This window comes from Alligator mississippiensis, chromosome 9 (genome assembly GCF_030867095.1).
Source record: "Alligator mississippiensis isolate rAllMis1 chromosome 9, rAllMis1, whole genome shotgun sequence".
NCBI lineage: Eukaryota > Metazoa > Chordata > Crocodylia > Alligatoridae > Alligator > Alligator mississippiensis.
In genome coordinates, this window is record NC_081832.1 from 76,596,932 (window position 1) to 76,615,261 (window position 18,330).

Below are 18,330 nucleotides of genomic sequence, written 5' to 3' on the forward strand. Positions count from 1 at the left end.
GAAGAGTGTTTGCCCCCAGGTGCTTACCGCTCAACTCGGGAAAAGTTGTGCAAATGCATCTGAAGGCGGAGTACGTCATGGTGTTGGGTCCGCATGCTACCCAATTTTTGAACCCAGCTTGCTCTTCTTTCTGAATGAAAGCATCTCCCCACCAGCCAAACGGCTAGGGCCTATACCAGAGAGTTTGTCAGTTGAAAGATGCACGTGCAAGACACTGCAAACATCCATCAGTTCTAGGTGCTCTGAAAAAATATATAGGTACGTGCATTTGAATAGTGCAACTGCTATCTTTTCATCCCCCAAATCCTCCTGGGAACATGGCAATGAAACCATTAAGCCTACACCACTATTCATAGCCAACTGCATCTGGAAAAGGTGCGAGGGTTACTGGTCCTGCAAAGCATTTGCATTGTAGACCCAACTATACTGGAAGCCCTCTGGCAGGCCTGAGTAAGGCTAAATCATAGCAGACTCCAGTGAAATGAGACTGCAGCTACTCAGCTGAGCTAGGCATCACTGCATTGACTTCAGGGGAGCAATGTGCATTTCCACCAGCTGAGGATCTGCCCATCTATTTCCACACGTCCCAATCATACATCAGCTTGAACACATGAAGGTTCTCCTTGAATTGCCTAAATGTTTCTCTTTTCTGTTACTTAATGAGAAATGATTGCTGATTGTGTTGTTTTTATATGTCTTTTGTGATGTGAGAATCACTCAAGAGGGACTGGCGAGCCAGACTCCCCTCCCCCACTCCAAAAGTACCCCAAACCTGACAAATTTTGCACCTACAAACATTATCGTTGTTCTCGAATTGATTTTTTTGTTTTGTTTTGTTTTTTTGGTAAAAACAAAAATCTCTGCTGATGCTTAGAAATATATCTAGCCTGACCTGTCTGTCCCAATTTGACTGCTGTAGAAGAAAGCATAAAACCAGGGGACTGCTATTACTCAAAGCAAAGCCATTCGGTGACTTAGTTCCCTACAGCTTCTTCCACGTAGGCAAACTCTCGAGAGGTCCTCGGGAATGAATTTCCTGATTGCAAGGGATTGAAGCATGTGGGGGAAGGCTGGATCAGGGACACTGGTTCACCGATCCCTTGTTGTCACATGACTTGACGAGTGTTCTCCGCTTGTTACTCATCGAGTGTTATCTATTCATTTTAAAGAAACCCAGTAAACCTGGCAGTGTTAAAACTGAACGAGCAGGGGCTTTTGGACAAATTGAAAAACAAATGGTGGTACGACAAGGGCGAATGCGGCAGCGGGGGAGGTGATTCCAAGGTCAGCCCCAGTAAGAACAAACTAGTGGGTATAAACAGCATGGATAGTAACCAGCAACTGCGCTGCCAACACACCTTGCAGTCCAACGCTTAGGGAGAGCAAACGGAACGAACCCAAGAGCAATGAATGCCCCAGCTCTGTAACGACGTGCCCTTTGATTGCTAAACCAAAATGGAAGCAACCAAGAATTAAGTGGGACTAGAGATAAATGCATAGACGCCAACACCTGCATGGTCACGGGGGCTGGTCCCTTCCTTCGGCAGAAGGGAGAGGAAGCGCTTGGTTGCGTCAAGGCTTCTTGAAGGCAACTTCCCTCCTTTCCCCACTTCCCCCCAAAGGCTCTGCTGGATTCTCTTGGGCATGGACATACGGAGGAGACTGAGATACTGTGCAGGGCCCTGCCAATTGTTGATGGCACTGCAGACAGGGAGGGTCTGCTCTCATCCACATTGGCGGGAGCATTGCAAGTATCCGCGGCAGGTGGTTGAGGTTGCTGGTTACTCAAAGTGATATAGTAATACTCATCTTGCTGTGCTGGAGGAAGAGCTGTATGATTGTGCCGGGTGGGGGGGATGCTATGCTGGAGGAGGGGCGGGGTGGCTAGATGGAGTATTCAATCGTATCACTTTGTCAATGTATAAACTTGTTCAATGAATGCTGTGAATGAACTGTCTGTGCTGAATAACATAAAATAACATTGGTAATGTTATTTATGTTATTTCCCCCCTGGTTGAAGAGGTCCCGTAAACCTAGCGGTTTTGAAACTCAGTGAGCAAGGCGTCTTAGACAAGCTGAAAAGCAAATGGTGGTACGATAAAGGGGAGTGTGGAAGCAAAGACTCCGGAAGTAAGGTCAGTCACCCCCAAAGAGGTCGGGCATGCCCATAAAACCAATCGAGTGTATATCCCAAGAGCTCTGGCCTTAGCGCTGCCAGGATGGGGAAGCTCGTGCGAGGCTTTTTTTTTTCCAGTGGCTCACCCAAACACGGAGGGTGCTGAGCAGAGCACCCGTCTTTGAATAATTACTCTTCATTTACATGGTAATTGCTTGGGACCGAAAGGGCAAATTGTCAGAGCCCTGCGCAGGAAAATGAGGCAGTGAGGGCAAAAAAAAAACAACCCAAAAAACCAAACCTGCTGCATGGCTCAGTGGAGAGAAAAATACTCCTTCACCCACATCATTAGCCCTCCTGCTGTCATCACGGGGCCAGAATCCGGCATGCTGGTCAGAGGGAAGGACAGTGCTTGGGATCAGCCTTTGCATCGTCCTTGTTTCTGTCCAGCTTCGAGGGATGCTCAAAGGGAACGGAAAAGAGCTTTTTGGAAGAGAGCAGAGGAAACCCCCAATATCCTAACCAGCTGCCATTCTTCCTGCAATAAAATCCTGAGGGCTGTTTCTGAGGTCTTAATGATGACCGTGCTTCACCAGTATAGTCAATCCATTGCAAATATTTGCAAATATTTGACATGCCAATAGCATTCCCAGTCTGTGGGGTTGGGTTTTTTTGGTGAGACTTCCCTCCCAGTGCTTAATCCAGCCATAGGGCTGTTGGAAATGCTTCAAATTTCAGTGTGCGCAAACATTTCCACTTAATTAATAAAAAGGGGGATGTTATCAAAGGCATTTTTGTGCAGTTTGGTTCCCTCGTTTCAGCCCTCTCCGACGGTGCGTATCTCACCGACTGCATCACGAAGGGCTGTAAAGCACCTTGTGTACGGCAAGAAATACCAAACTCGATTCTGCTCGTCTCTGTGCTATTTCACATCCACAGTCACAACTCTCCCATTGCATGCTACGTAGTGTGGGACAGATCGTGCGCAGTTCAAAATGCTCCTGACCTATGCATTGTGCCTCATCGTCTAACCAAATATTCAATAGTTACCATGTAAGTGAAGAGTAATTACTTTATCACGTACCTTGGACACTGAAGGGATGACACAGCTTCCATAATGCCTTCCCTACAAGCCTGCATGCAGCAGTAGTAGAGAAAAAAAAAGTAATAGCTATTAAAATACCCTAAAGGAACTGGATATGAAATGGATCCTGTTTAAAAACAAAAAAAAAAGGAAATATTTGCAAATGTTTCAATATTCTGGGGGGAAAAAATAAATAAAGCAGGTCTAGTGCTTCATACCACACAATAGAATAACCAATGAAAGCCAAAGCAGAAGGTTTGGGACACATGGGTTTATGTGGATCCTATGACCTCAATGCAGAGCACATGTTATTTACATGTATTTAAAAAAAAAAAAGCTAAGCACACATTTGAATCGCATGTGACCTAAATGGGATTGGAGAATAAAGTCATGAGAGCTGCTTGAAACCCCATGTGTATAATCCACAGGCACATCCCCTCAACCTAGGAGGGGTTTTAAAGAGAGCGGGGGAGAAGGGATAGCGGATATCCTAAAACTTTACAGGAAGGGGCCGGATCAAATTCTGTGTCTTAATCAGTCCCAAGCTCAAAGTCTGCAGTTGCAACGTACTATTAAATCAGAATATATTAGATCGGTATTAAAATCAACAGACCTGAGTGCCCACCCTCTCACAGAAGAACAGGACAAGCCCACAGCTTGCAGATGCAATATGCTTTGCTTGTGGGAAACCAGCCCCCTGAGAGACCCCAGATCCTGTTTGCATCTCTGAAAGACCACAAAACTAAAGAACAACCTCCTCCCTGCCCCACTTCATTGTTAAATAGCAGACCCCAGATAATTTCAGCCTCACGATATGATGATGCATCCCATCAGACACTATAAGTGCTTGTCTAGTGATAGAAGGCCAGTGCCCCCCAGCCCCCCGCTCATCGCCCACCCTCTCGGTGCTTCTCTTGCTCTCTTCCTCAGCAGTCTAGGCCAGGTCTGCATGCATGTGTGAGCTGCCAGGGATCACATCCCTCCCGATACACACGGGCACGCACGCACTGGGCAGAACTGTCCCCGTTCTGTACATACCATTTACTGAGGAAATCTTGCCATTAGAAGGGTTTAGGTGCAAAAGGCTGAAGGGGCAACCAGCCTCAAGGAGTCTGCCTGGAAAGATCACGGGACATGTACAATCTTCGGCATCTCTGGAGTATTTGCTTAAATAAAACATACTCCTCTGGCTCTCGGAGATGCATTTCAGGAGATGCTACATGCCAGATACATTCCTGAATGTGGCCACTCACCTTCTTCCTCCCTGAGCTTCCTTAACATCCCCAGTGAGCCCCAGTCAACATGTTACTGGGCCAACCCATCGCCCCAGACACAAGCACTCCTCCCCTCGGGGTAACTTCAGCTCAGATATCCTAGCTCTGCAGCAGGCCTTGACCCTGTGTTGGGCCAAAATTGAACAGGTCTTGGCTTTTGGGAGACTGCTGCTGCAGATCCTGACCCTCTCCCTTTCCAAAATCATCCTCTCTCATTTGTACCCAAAGCCCTAATATATTCCCATAGAAAATATTTGCTAGGACCCCCATGCTTTTCAACTCTGCTCACCATCCTCTCATGTCCCACTGTCCCGGGTCTCCCCTAGCATGAGTACACAGGAATCCTCATTCAAATGCAGGGTGTAGAGTGGGTGCATTTGCTGGCACTGAGTCAGCGGCACCGTTTCCCTGAGCCGGGATTCCCCCCTTTCCTGGGGAGGATCTTTTGCAAAGCAACAGAAGGGTGAAAAATATTTTTAAAACAAGGGCAGCACAGAGCCATCCTGCCATCACACCCTCAAGGGAAGGTCCCTGCCTCCCCGGGGGAGCTATATCACAGACGACGAGGCTGGGGACGGACACAGGGGGTTTGCCCATACACACAGCCTCTGCTGGCAGAGCCACCGTGGCAGAGAGAGGGGTTCGGGAGACACCGCCGAAAGGATGCGTGCCCCGTTTCCCAGAATTTGGCTCCACCTTGAGTCTCATGTGCCCTTTCTTTCCTGGAGCTTCTTTCTATAGACTGAGTTATGCTATTACCAATCACAGATGTTTTCTATACCTGTCCCCCCCATCATGGACATCTTCCCAAGTTGCTCTGTGAAAGCTTTCCCCAGACAAGGCCAGCTAATGCCTGGTGTAAAGGTCATTGCCATCATCGGGGCTCTGGCTGCTGTTCCCTTGCTCTTGGGGCAGCGTGTCTTCTCCGCAACCCACGGGGCTCCTAATTATCTACCTTAAGGTCACCGGTTGCTCTGAAGGGATCCAGCTGGGCAGAGTGAGGGTGGAGAGTTTCCCTGCTGGGAAGCCAAGAAAATCTCCCTTTATAGACTTTCACAACAGCTGAATAAATACCGAAAACAGGATGACGGACACGGTGTCACTGGTTGAAAGGAACAGACGGGAAGGTGCCTGGTTGCTCTAGCAACATGACCAAGATGGCTGGGAGGCGGGGGAAAAATGGGCTTTTCTTTTTTCTCTTTGCCTGTCAATCATTCCTTCGCCGTAACTCTCTCCCTTGGCAGGAGACGAGCAGTGACATTTACACTCCCACTAACAAGCTGGATGCATGATGGGCGCACGCCTTAAGAAAGCAGCTGCTGCAGAGCAGTGGCACAAAAGCCCAAATGGCAAGGAGCAGCGGTTCGGGGAGAGGGCATCGTTCTCTCCAGCATCTCCCGTAGGTTGGGTCCTTTTTCTTCTATTATTATTAGCTTTCGGAAGGCAGAAGCCTGCACTTAAACAGCAGATAAAGCCGCGGCAGGACATGCCTCATTTACAAACCCGCATGTGAAAGCCTGGGACCTCTAAGCTGCTTAGGAGGAGCTGCTGCTGGAAGGTGGCAGTCACAGCCTGGAGAAACCCTTTCCCATCAGACGCAGAATCCTTCTTGCAAAGGAAAGGATGGGCAGAAAAGAAAAGCAGCCAGTGGACACCTGCATTTCTGGACCTGGCGTCTAGGCACAGGCTTTTGGGGCTCGTCATTGCTGAGTTATCCTGTGAGTTCTCCATGCTGGAGCAGTTAGGAGACCCCTGAGCTTCCCGGCAGTTGTCCCCAGGCGGCTGGGTGCTGTCACTGGATTCCCCCAGCTTTAGGGCCCGACTTTCAGTTCACTCCACGCGCTGTGTTAAAATAACACCGTCACTGAGTAAAACATTGGAGCTGCCAAGCAAATGTTTGGTGGGGGGAGATCTTCCATCGCTGTTTGATCAGCATCTAAAATCACAGAATCATAGGAAGGGACTTCAGGCAGTCACATCTTGTCCACCCCGCTTGCTTAAGGCAGGTTATCCCTATCCAAGCCATCCTATAGAAGTGTGTGTCTAACCTATTCTTGAAACCACACAAGCAGCCTTTATCCACCCCTGCCAGACTCAGTGCTTTAAATCATCCAGAACACCTTAATTTGCCCCAGGTAGAGCAGGGGAGTGAGGGCGCTAAATCCATTAAACCGAGCCAAGCAGTGTATAAACTAGCAGAAGATGTACAGAGAAGTATATTAAGTGCTAGCACAGGAGCTCTTTTGCCAGATCCCACTTCCATTAAGCCCAACTGACAGCTGGGCATGACAGCTAAGATGAAGAGGAGATGGGATACTTGAGCAAGAACGTGGCAGCTTGGCATGAGCCCCTTCCTCTGGCACCTCCCACCCCATTAGAAAGGGTCCTGGAGGGGCATGGGCTATGACACGGTTTTCATCTGTTTCCTGAGACCTGTTCTTCTGCACTGTCAACTCTTCGCTAAAAGCTTCAACTGGTCTTCAAGGGTCTGAAGAGCCCATCTTCATGAGTCCGAAGAGCCCATTGCACACAACAAAAGCAAGGGCCATTTGTCACAGGATCTACATTTGTCACAAGGCCAATACAGCATCATGAAACAGGGTTGCATGGAGACCCGCACAGACCCTGGACTCGCTGATAAGCTAAACATGATGCTCATTCCCTGAGGCTGTCTGTTGAAGTAGTGCCAGAAACACAAAAAAAAAGAGCATAATCCAGATGAAGAACAAGGGCTCAGGATGGAGCAATTCTTCCCCTCCGGTCCTGGCTCTGCCATCAGCTGGTCGTGTGGCCTGGGTAAACCTCTAGCTCAAATTCAACCCTAGGGCAGGTGGGTGCAACTTCCAACCTCTCTGGAGTTGTATCTGCTAAGCCCAGGACTGAATCTGGCTCTCTGTGACTCAGTTTCCCCCTCTGCAAAACTTGTTACAATACATGCTTACTCCCCCTGGGGTGCCAGGAAGATTAATTAGACAGTGCTTCTAGAATCACTATATAAGCACCAAATATAAGTAATTTGGCCTCTAATAGTCCTATTAATTGCAAATCCAATAATTAAGTTAAGCATGCATCAACGGGTCTTAATTACACATGCACTAACTGCCTTATTAAACAGAAATAAAATTTTAAAAAAGCAGAATTATTTTAACGTGTTGCCCAGCAACAGACGTTGCGGGGGAAATAGTCTAGGACTGTGGGAATGAGCATTTCCAAGAGAACAGGTTATTTCAAGAGAGGCATCAGGAACAAGTAAATGTCACCCCGGCAGCGAATGCCCCCCCCTTCCCGGTTTAATCAATAATTTAAACGAGACATTTGTGGCCAATGTGTGTTTAAGTCTAAAATGATTTTAAAAGAGCACCCAAACCTTTCCAAAGAGCCGCATTATGGAGAAAGAAATGTTTATTCGGTTGTGTGAGGGAAACATTAGATTGATGAGCAATTGAAATGGCAATTGAGAGGGCTCTTAGACCTGCCATGTGGTCATGCAAAGAGGGCGATGGAGGCGTGCCAATGTGACTGTCTTGTGCTGCGTCTCGTGCGCCGCAGAGCCATGTCGTATTAATTCCGTCGTTCTCCTTCCCACACATCCCTGTTCCCTTCTCCTCTCTCTCCTAGGACAAGACGAGTGCTTTGAGTCTCAGCAACGTGGCGGGCGTTTTCTATATCCTCATCGGTGGGCTCGGACTGGCCATGCTGGTTGCCTTAATCGAGTTTTGTTACAAGTCCAGGAGTGAATCCAAACGGATGAAGGTGGCAACACATTTCCAGGCCTTTCACACCTTCTCTTTGACAACACCCTGCCTCCTAAGCTGCCTTCGGGGACAGATGCAAGCCAGGCTCGGGGTGGAAACCGTGGGATAGGGTGGAGGAAGCGAACACGCTAGCGGTCGTGTTTAGAAAGGAAAGAATGAGAACGGGTGGAGGGAACTCAGTCGTATATATGCGTGAGTTCGTTAACTGGCCACAATGGACCAGGACCCCAACACAAAGCATGACTGTAGTGTCCCTGGCAGTATCGCCAGCTCCGATAGCAAAGCCCCAAGGAAATAGCACAGTGCCCCAAGGTGGGCAGCACCATGGCAGCCATTTGGAGCCCAGACTCGGCTGCGTTCACCTCCGTTTCACACTGGTGCAAACAAAAGCATCAGAGCGCAGGTGTGCCAACACAAAACTGGAGCAAATCAGGCCCCGTGGCTCCACTAAACTGTACCCTGCTGATGTCATTTGCTCTGATGCATTTTTCTGCCTCTTAGGCTAGGAAAAGATGTTGCATTTGTCCCTGGACAAATTGAGCCTGTGTTTGTCCTAGAACAGATAATATCCCGGGACTGGCGTGTACATGCATTGCCCGTCTCTTTGGGATTCAGTAAGCAGTTAATTGCACTGCCACTCTTCTGCCGTTGTTTCAATGGTACAATCCCCGGACAACTGTTGTGATGCCCTGGGATAAACTGTTGGTGCTTCTTATCCCATGACCCTTTTTAGGATTTATCCTGGGACAATGGACACAGCTGTCTAAACGATTGCACTTTGTCCTGGGATAAAACGGTTTATTCCAGGGCAAATGCAACGCCTGTTTGTAGCCTTACGGACCAGTTCCTGGAACTGACCGTCGCAGGCAAAACTGAGAACCTTTAGGCTAGGGACAGACATTACATGTAAACTGGTTTAAACCTGTAACAGAACAGATGTTCAGTGCACATAAACCAGTTTGAAAATAGTTGAAACTGGTTTGAGATAAACTTGGTTGAATGCAGTATCAGACTTAACTGATTTGGGTCAAACCGGTTTATGCAATGTCTGTCCCGGACCTTAATGTGCAATGAACACGTTTCTTCTTAGGAAGATGCTCCGTGCTGTGGTCTCTGGTGACAGGGGCAGGGAGTTTATAGCCATATTGAAGATTAAGGTTGTCCCTTTTAATAAAATGGGCCCTTTTCCCCTCCTGACACTCCTGCCCTGTGATAGCAGGGGTCTGGCCTTGATGGTCCAGGAAGACCCCTCTAGTCCCATGTCCTCCCAAAGTACCAGGTTGGATTAGATGTGAGGAACCAGGGAATGCATGCATAATTGCCCCACAGAACTTGTGGAATGAGTTTCCTCCTAAATTATATGACGCACACAGGGAGAGGTGCGCAGAGCCACTCAAGGATAAAAGTCTGGCCTGGTTCCCCAAGGAGCTGGTGTAAAATCAGAAGGTATTCCATTTATTTTCTGCCGCCTCCTTCTAGCTGCTCATTTTCATGAGCACAAAAAGGAATCCAGGATTAAACAAATAACTGATTATTCCTTTGGTTTCCACGCGGCTAATTTCAACACACTTAATGCTTCTTCAGTATGCCTAACGCATTTAATCAACTGAAAATGAGTCGTGTCTCCTTCCATGTTGAGGTTTAGAACATGCCCAAGGCAATGAAAGAAACTCGTTGCATGGGGGGCAGGAGGGAGGCGCCGAGTGTATGCATTTAATGTTGCTGAATGCCAAAAATAAATACATAGATTTCAATCGTTGGCTCCATTTTAAAGATCTAGGGCAGAAATACCCTTTAACTGCATGTTAAGTCTGCTGTAGGTTTCCTAAATTTATTCTGACATGACTGCATCATTTCCTGCAGGGCCCCATGTCATTATTGCAACCTATCCCAATAAGCAGTTTACAGTCTCCAAGACCAAACCAACCCTTGGCTTTACTCTTCAGCTTCCTGCTGGCCATTAGTACTGTTACCACCATCCTGAAATGTCCCGCCGCTCGCTGTGAGCTGGCTCCGCAACTCGTCCTCTGTTGAGTTGCATCTTCCTCCATAAGAGACCATTGGTTTCCACCTGCAATTATTTATATGCCTCAGTCCTCCATGCTAATGCTGGGTGATTTACTGAAATGTCCATCACACCATTATTATTCCAGCATGTTTATCTTGGTATTGAATAGCTTTTCCATAACAAGAGCAACGGGGTTTTTTTGGTTTAGCTGAATCAATTCAGGTCATTCCATAATAGCAATGTGGTAAAAATGTCTTAGTGTGGACAAGTCCTTGGGTTTTGTTTCAGTTGGGAAGATGAGATGTGATTTCCTAACCCTAAGCCTATTGCCTCACTGGAGATAAAGTTACCTTTAGCCATATGAGTAAAATTGTGCACATGCTTAAGTGTTTGCAAGTCAGGCCCGGAAATAACGCCATGCATTTATTTGGTCCAAACACACCTAGAAACCCAATACTTTCTGCACATAACAGAGTAGCTCTGTAGCTCAAAATGGTCCCAAGTTGTTTAACCTAGAACCGGGGAGGTATGTAGGCCAGTTGAATCGATGCAGAGAAGCAAGAGCCGTGATGGAGCTTGAGCATGTAGGGATGCTAAAAAAAAAAGGGACGGTGTTTTATACGGTGACTTTCCAGACATTGCTAAGGACAGGGGGAGACCCCCCCGTCCTTCCTAAAAAGGGTTTTTGTTTGATCCCGCAGCAATCAATTAATGAAGCCATAAGGACATCGACACTTCCCAGACCGGCCACAGCAGGAGCCAGCGGAGAGAACGGACGGGTGGTCAGCCACGATTTCCCCAAATCCATGCAGACAATTCCGTGCATGAGTCACAGCACCGGGATGCCCCTGGGAGCCACAGGATTATAATCGGCCTTGACACGTCACCCGGGTGTGAGCAGGGTCACCCCCGCCCCACCCCCCTCCAGTGCCAAAAACCAATCCAAACCGAGAAACACGATGACGACGATGAACAAAAGGGACAATTCAATGGATCTTCCTGAGGAAATTGAATCTATTTTCCTTTTTGTTTTCCAATAGATCCACAGGCAGGAGAGTTAAACACAGTCTGCGCCGCAATAAGGAGAGCGTAATGGGATTTAACAGACTCACAAACCGTCCCTGGATCGCAGAGCCGCTGGAAAACTAATGAGGACCGTGCCATTTTGTTTTAACTTGGTTGTTAATAAGTCTTAGTGTGTGCAATATATATATATACATATATATATATTTTTTCTTACTAATTCCTGTGGTGTCAGGATGACATCAGGCCGCCCTCCCCGCCCCCACCCCTCCCCACACAGCCTTTTAATCAGGTTTAGTTTGAGATGCAAACCTAACGTTTGAGCTACTAACAGCAAAAGGGAAAATGAAATAAAAAAGGCGAACCTACCGCCCCGATGGGCACCGGCGGCCAGCCCTTGGATTCATCAGGAGCCAGCTGTGTGTCCGTCAAGACCCTGGGGGCAGAGTTTACTGCAACCGGTCAAGCAGTCATGTGGAGGGCTCCGGCCAGTCTTCCTGCACAAGGCAGGACTCTCGAGATGAGCCAACACCCACATGGCAACACACATTGACTTTGCAGGAACAAGGAGTGGAGGGAAGTTAGAAACAGAGGCGAGAGCACCCAGGTAACCCTGGTCCAATGTGATAAGTATTGCATAAGAGATGGCAAATGACGGCTCCAGGGAAATCGAGGCACGACTGCATACGTGTTCTGGGACTGGAGAAACCCAGCGTTTGGCAGCTGAGCCAACAGTGGACTGAGATCATGACAGACGGCTGCGTACGGAGGACAGGAACCAAACACAACATTGATCATACATGCAACCCTCTGCCTACACTATCCAGGGCTAATTGGCAATTGTGAGCCATTTCCTCATTGCTTTGCTTCTATATGTGCTCCTTTGTGGATGGCTGCTGACGGGGGAACCACCAAGAGCCTGGAGTAAAACAGTCCAGTCCTCACCAGTACAGGGGTGCTGGAAACGTGAGGCTGCGCTCGGGACATTTCCGGATTTAGGCTCTGACATCCCCTTCGGACTAACTTTGCATTCAAAGGGGACTCTTCGCGGCTAAACAATCAAGCCAGATTTCTGGGAAGAACCTGCATCTCCCTGAATCAAACCGCATGGATGGGGTGTCCCATAGGACCTTCGCACCCACTTCCATGGTATTGGGTTGATGTTGGGCCTGTTAAACTCAGCTCTGGGCCAACGGGTTGGCAGAGAAGCCAAGAGCAGTGAGTTCTGGCTCATTCCTCCTCGACAAGGAAGCAGGACTCACCAGGCACGTCGCTCTCCGCTTGGTCCAGGAACGCCTGTCCAAAACCCAGTGCAAAGCCAGCTGCTGGCAATGTTGCCCCAGTAGCTAATTGTCTTATTCTCTTTCTTTTTTTTTGGTTTCTTTTTTTGGTTTCTGTCTAACCAGAAGATTCATTTTGTGAAGCCACCAGCATGGATAGCAGAACGCTCTGTGTTTGGGGGGGCTGGGGAAATGCACCGTTTTAAAGGGAATATCAAGGAAGACGGAAGATCTTCCATGGATGGAGCTGGACTGGTCTCAGTGGGGGCAGATGGCAGGACAAGGAGCAATGGGCTCAAGTGGCAGCAAGGGAGGTTTAGGTTGGATATTAGGAAAAATTTTACCGCTAGGAGGGTGGTGAAGCACTGGAACGGGTTACCCAGAGCAGTGGTGGACTCTCCATCCTTGGAGGTGTTTAAGACCCGGGTGGACAAAGCCTTGCCTGGGATGCTGTAGTTGGGGCTGGTCCTGCTTGGAGCAGGGGGTTGCTCTAGATGTGACCTCCCGAGGTCTCTTCCCACCCTCATTGTCTACAAGGCAATGAAGCTGTGGCTTCCAGTTTTTTGAAGTGGGTTGAAGCTTCTTCTCTGCAATCCCACTGAGCCCCCAGCACAGGGAAAAGGGGCTGATCTCAAAGGGTTAGGAGCTGCTATATTTTTTAACGTTGCAGGGCATGCAACGTGGCAAGCAAGTGATAGAGAGGAGCTGTGGGGTACGTGGGAAAGAGAGATGTTGATGGCAAAGTGAGAGGCAGATAACTCGAGCAGGCTTGCGGGGAGGGTTTCCCCACGTGGCTTTTCAGAAGCATGACCGCCCGCCGGCTACAAACCCATCGTCTTCGGTGCATGACCCGCAGCGAGGTGCCTCGCGCCGGCAGCCCTCAGTGACTGAGCCGCCCTGACTGCTCTGCACCACTGACCTATTTGCACCCCATCTCTTGTCTCCACTCATCCCGGGGCCATACGGGCAAGCCCAGCAAGTCCAAGACTCCAGGTCCCTCACGAAGGCATCTGGCGCCCTTGTGTTTTCTCTCTCTGCCACTGCGAATGCTTGCATTCGCCATCTTGCCTTCACAAGAGCATTTCCAAGAGCCATAACCCCTCCACGCCACCTCCTCCATGTTCATGATTGTTTTGAATTTGCTTTGTTTGTAATTGGGTTTTTTTCTTTGGTCCTGCGTGGGCACGGGAATAGGACAGGCTTCGGGGTTGCACGCCTGCTCCTTGCTCCGGGGCTCCCCCGGTAGAGTCTGTTGCCTGGACTCTTCTCATCCGTTATGTCACCACTGCACATTGCCATGGGAGCAGGCTGCAGACCCCCTCTTTTTGGTGGAATTGGGTATTAGCCCCCGTCGACCTTCTAGGCCCCTGTTGCCTTTGCAGCAGGGCATCGAAGGAGCCCTTCCCAGCACGTGAACTGGCCGGGACGGCCTTGCGGGGGAGAGCGTGCTGCGTGAGGACCGAACACCCGGGACAAAGGCAGGAACCGCGGTCTGAAAAGGCGTCTGATGGAGGAAAGGGGGTGAAGAGAGAGAAAAAAAAAAAAGACAGAATGAGAGGAAAGCGCAAGGGGGGAAAAAATGTTAACTTGTAATATGTATTTTTACTACACTTTTCTTAAAAATAGAATAATGGCAAAACTCTGAAAGACATTGACATTTTTTCTCAACAGGAATCCACATTTAACAGTTTCGGCTTTCATTAAATTTTGCTCTTTGGTACCTGGATCTTTTATTTAACAGCTATATTTGTTTTAACTCTCGCTCTCTCTCTCCCTTTTCCCACCTCCCCCAGCAAAGCTGCGAAGGATTTTGCATGAGCAAACATAGAAACATTTTTCTGTCCTGGCTCTCATTTTCAAATGGTTATTTAGTCATTTTTTTATTTACATAAAAATGAAAAAAAAAAAATGACCAGCTGGAAATGAAGTACCGAGGATCCATTTTTCATACCTGCCTGTGCCGTTTTGTGCCAGTGCTGGAGATGTGCAATGAAAATGCTGCGACTCTGGAGGCAATATTACCAACCTGAATCAAACGAGATTTTTCTTGATTATTGCTGTGTCTGACTTGTGAGCAGCAGTCAAATAAACTGCTTCAGGTTGAAACGGGTAATCCCTCGACTGTTCGCCAAGGGTGAAGAAACAAAATCTTCCGGTGGGGCCAGAGCAGGGGCCAAAGGTTTTGTTGTTTGTCCGGAGTTTGTCCGGGGATGGGATAAGGGGATGTTATGATGCCGGGTTATAGAGAGGGGCACAGTCAGCTCGCAGCCAAACCAGCACTGGTCCAAAAATGCTCCCCCACCTTGGAGATGTCATTGTAGGTGCCACAGAGGCTGCAACATTTCAGCTCCTCGTTTTTCATCCATCAGCCCGTGGAAGTCTTTGTCAGCAGAGATCGCTGCTGCAGCACTGGGGAAAGATTGGGGACGGATGCAAAGAATGGGAGCTGCTAACGTTGAATGATAATAATACCAGTCATGAATGCCTTGCTCTTCTATAGTGCTATTCATCGATAGACCTCAAAGCACTCTGTGAAGAAGAGCTATGTCATTCTCCCCGTTTTACAGGGGGGGGAAACTGAGGAACCTGGGTGAAATGACTGCCCCAACGTCCACGAATACAAACCAGGCCTCTTAGTGTAACCGGCTAGTAAGGATTATGCAGGAAAGGATTAAAAGCAGAGTCCAGGAGCGACCAGAGTTAGTTTGCAAGCACAGAGAGAGGACTCTAGCTGGTGGGGTTAGGAAGAGATGTTCCCTGTGGGAACTTTTTCCCATCGTTGCCTGATGTGTGGCTTCCTGTCCCCCTTCTAGAGCTGCTCTATTCAGTCCGGCAGCCCCGGTCTCTGCACAGACCATCTCTCTCCTCGCTAACCCTGCAGTCGTTAGAAACGACCCAAAACCATTGGACTCTGCCCCTTCTCCTAGAGAGGCAGGACAAAATCTTCCCATTGCGATCCAAACCAAGATGCCAAGTCTTTCACGAGTGCCCTAGCAGGACCCCTGATCTCTGCAAATTCAGAGGCTGCTCTTGGGTGAACCGAGGCTTATACTGCATTGAAAATAGAAGTGAATAATGGAGTCAGCAGCAGTCATTCCTGAGACCCGCATTGAGATTACATGCCATTTATTTTACTTCGCCTCTGAATTTTCAGTGCGCCCCACATTGTTGTCGAGACAAAACCCAACTGCATCCTCAGGGTGATAAAAAGGGAGAAGGCTGGTGTTGTGCCACATGAGGAAGAGGACAGATGTGTGCCCTCTGAGAGGGGCTGCAGATAGCTAAAATTTGTAGGATGAACACGCTGAATTGGGTGTTTTGCAACAAGAAGCAGTGAAATAGGATAAGACATTAGCATTTAATCTGTCATTATTAGGCATCAGTGTCAACACCCTGGCTAAAAGTAAATGGCTCTTTTCTGGCCCTCCACAATCTAAGCAAGCCAGCTTTGCCCCACTTTGTTTCGTTCCCATTCGGAAAGCTTATTTCACAATCATAAGAGCAAGTAATGCAATTAATAGGGGGGTTTTTTTTCACATGGAAGCATGGTTCGGCAGTGTCACCGCAGACAGAGATTGATGATGTTCTGAGTTACCAGAAAGGTTCAGTCAACCATATCCCAGCACCTTGCACCTCTAGTTAGAAAGCAATTTTCCCTCCTCTAATGAAATGTCCGACGTGCTGTCTCACTGCCGGTGCTGCAGGGAGGCACAAGGTGATGTTTTAAAATTAGTTATTCATACAATAATAATACCCTGAAACCCATGTCGGAAACCTGAGCAGGGAGGGCTGCGCCTATGGATGGCTGTGCTTTTTCTGAGCGTCCAGGAGCTCTGGTTAATGGGAAGCTTTCTCCGCAACCCCCCAATTTAGCTTCTAATTACCATGAGATCAAAGTGGACACGTGAAACAGCACAGAGCAACTGATGTTCGGTAATGTCTTCCCCACATACTTGTTTTAACTCGGTCTAATTTGTTCACCTGTCCATGCTGCAAGAGCATACCTACATTGAATGCAGAGGCATGATTTCAGCTTATCCAGACTTACCCAAAATAGCCTGAACTTTTTTGATATGGTGACAAGGGCTCCACCAGCTATGTACCTAGGGTCCCGGGAAGGGTTGGACAGTCCTTTTCAAAATCCCTCTTGCAGCTTCAGTGCAATGAGTACTCAAGCAAACTAGACTGAAGCTACCTTCATTCTGCAACCCCATCTCTGCCTGCAGTGTAGACATACCCAGAATCGGTTTAAGGTGGCACCTTCATTTGCATGTCCTGCCAAGCTAACAGTGTTTTTAGTGTCTCCGTGGACCGCATTCAGCACGCTTGTGTCTGTGCGAGGCTTTCTGATGATCCCATGCATGAAGCTGGCAGCTGTGTGAACTGCAAATGATATGGGCAGGAATTGTGCCTGGCTCACCTAGGTGAGGTGCATTAGCTAGTGGCTGTCTAGGTGATCCCTTCCTCGGAGACAAGTGCCATGTTTCCAGGAACAAAAAGGCTGGTATTTTCAGGAGGTCCCTGGATCCCTCCATTAGCTGGACATCTAAAAGCACTGAAGGGCTAAGCCATCCTTCAAATGCTTCAGCCGCCACTGGGACTGCTGGAAGATTTCCCCGTGCACGGCCCCTTCAGCTGGAAGATGGAGGCTCTGCAATGCTTAATTGAGAGCTGGGAGGAAGGTGCTGAGCATTTTGCTGAGCGGTATTTTCTTGAGAAGGAAGAACACCCCAGTAACGAAGCCTAAACACTGAGGAAATATGGCAGCAACATGATAAGGCCCAGGGATCGGATGAGGCATCCTCCAAGAGATGGGTAGAGAAGGAGCCTCTCCGAGGTCTCACCATGTAGTCAGCTCAGGCGAAGCCTGCGTGAAGCCCAGAGGTGTCACCTCCTAACCTGGGCTCAGGGGAACACCATCGGCTAGCTGGGCCTGCTCCCCCTGAGGTTTGCCTTCAGCTCGGCATCCAAAACCTCTGAGCAAAACTCAGGCAATGTCACGCAAGGGAAACTACAAACACAGCAGGAGTGTGTGTGTGTGCATGCAAAACCCTACAGCTTTTTGCATTATAGGAGTGCCCAGACTTACGTTATATATGGCCCCAAAGAGCCTTCAGCCTAAGGATATATGTACATGACACAATGGGCGCATCTACATGAGACACTTAACGTGCAGTAGAGTAATTCTACTGTGCATTAACGTGCACAGCAAAACCCGTGCTAATATGCTAATGTGCAGTAGTATTAGTCTACTGCGCATTAAGCATCACATAAAAAGTGTGCAAATGGGCTAACGCACAGTACAGCAGCTTACTGCGCATTTATTTAGTTCTTGATTATACAAGTACTAAATTTAATGTGGAGTAGGCACTGCGCATTAATGAACGTGTAGACGCATCCAGTGCAGTGCTGTACATAGATCCCCAACCTAGCCCTGAAAGAGCTAATTCGCCAATGCTAATTTGGCAATAAGGTTTCCTGTACCCGGACTAGCTCAGCTAGTGCCATGAGGACACACCAAAAGCTTGTGGTCACTTGACACCTGCCCGGGTTTATTCAAAGGGCTGAAAATTCAACTCCTAGAAAGGTCTGGAAACCTCAGGAAAGTTTTCAGTGAGCCTGGTCCTGCGTTTCAGGTTTCCAGTGAACCATGAGACGACATGCATGGCTCCCCGGGCTTCAGTGAAAACATTTCCTGCCCATCTAAGCAGCACGTCTTTCCACTGGGGAGCTGCAGGGTGGGGTGAAGCTCCCACGGGGAAAGGAGTTTTGTGGGCACATTGCATCAGC

At 48.4% G+C, this 18,330-nt stretch overlaps 1 protein-coding gene across 3 annotated transcripts in view; it reads left to right on the top strand.

Annotated features, from left to right (window-relative positions):
- GRIA1 (glutamate ionotropic receptor AMPA type subunit 1) overlaps positions 1 to 14,266 on the top strand; it is a 141,331-nt gene extending 127,065 nt beyond the window's left edge. The window contains exons 14-16 of one of the 3 annotated variants that reach the window (XR_009454830.1): positions 1,170 to 1,284; positions 2,021 to 2,135; positions 8,093 to 8,182. Coding sequence is in view for 2 of the 3 variants with exons in the window: in XM_006264269.4 (XP_006264331.2) it covers positions 1,170 to 1,284; positions 8,093 to 8,227; positions 10,918 to 11,106 (439 nt within the window). In the remaining variant the exon portion in view is untranslated. Of the gene's footprint in view, positions 1 to 1,169; positions 1,285 to 2,020; positions 2,136 to 8,092; positions 8,228 to 10,917 lie in introns of those variants that run through there. The other 2 variants (XM_006264269.4, XM_006264268.4) reach the window with 2 other exon arrangements.
- The last annotated feature ends 4,064 nt before the right edge of the window (positions 14,267 to 18,330 follow it).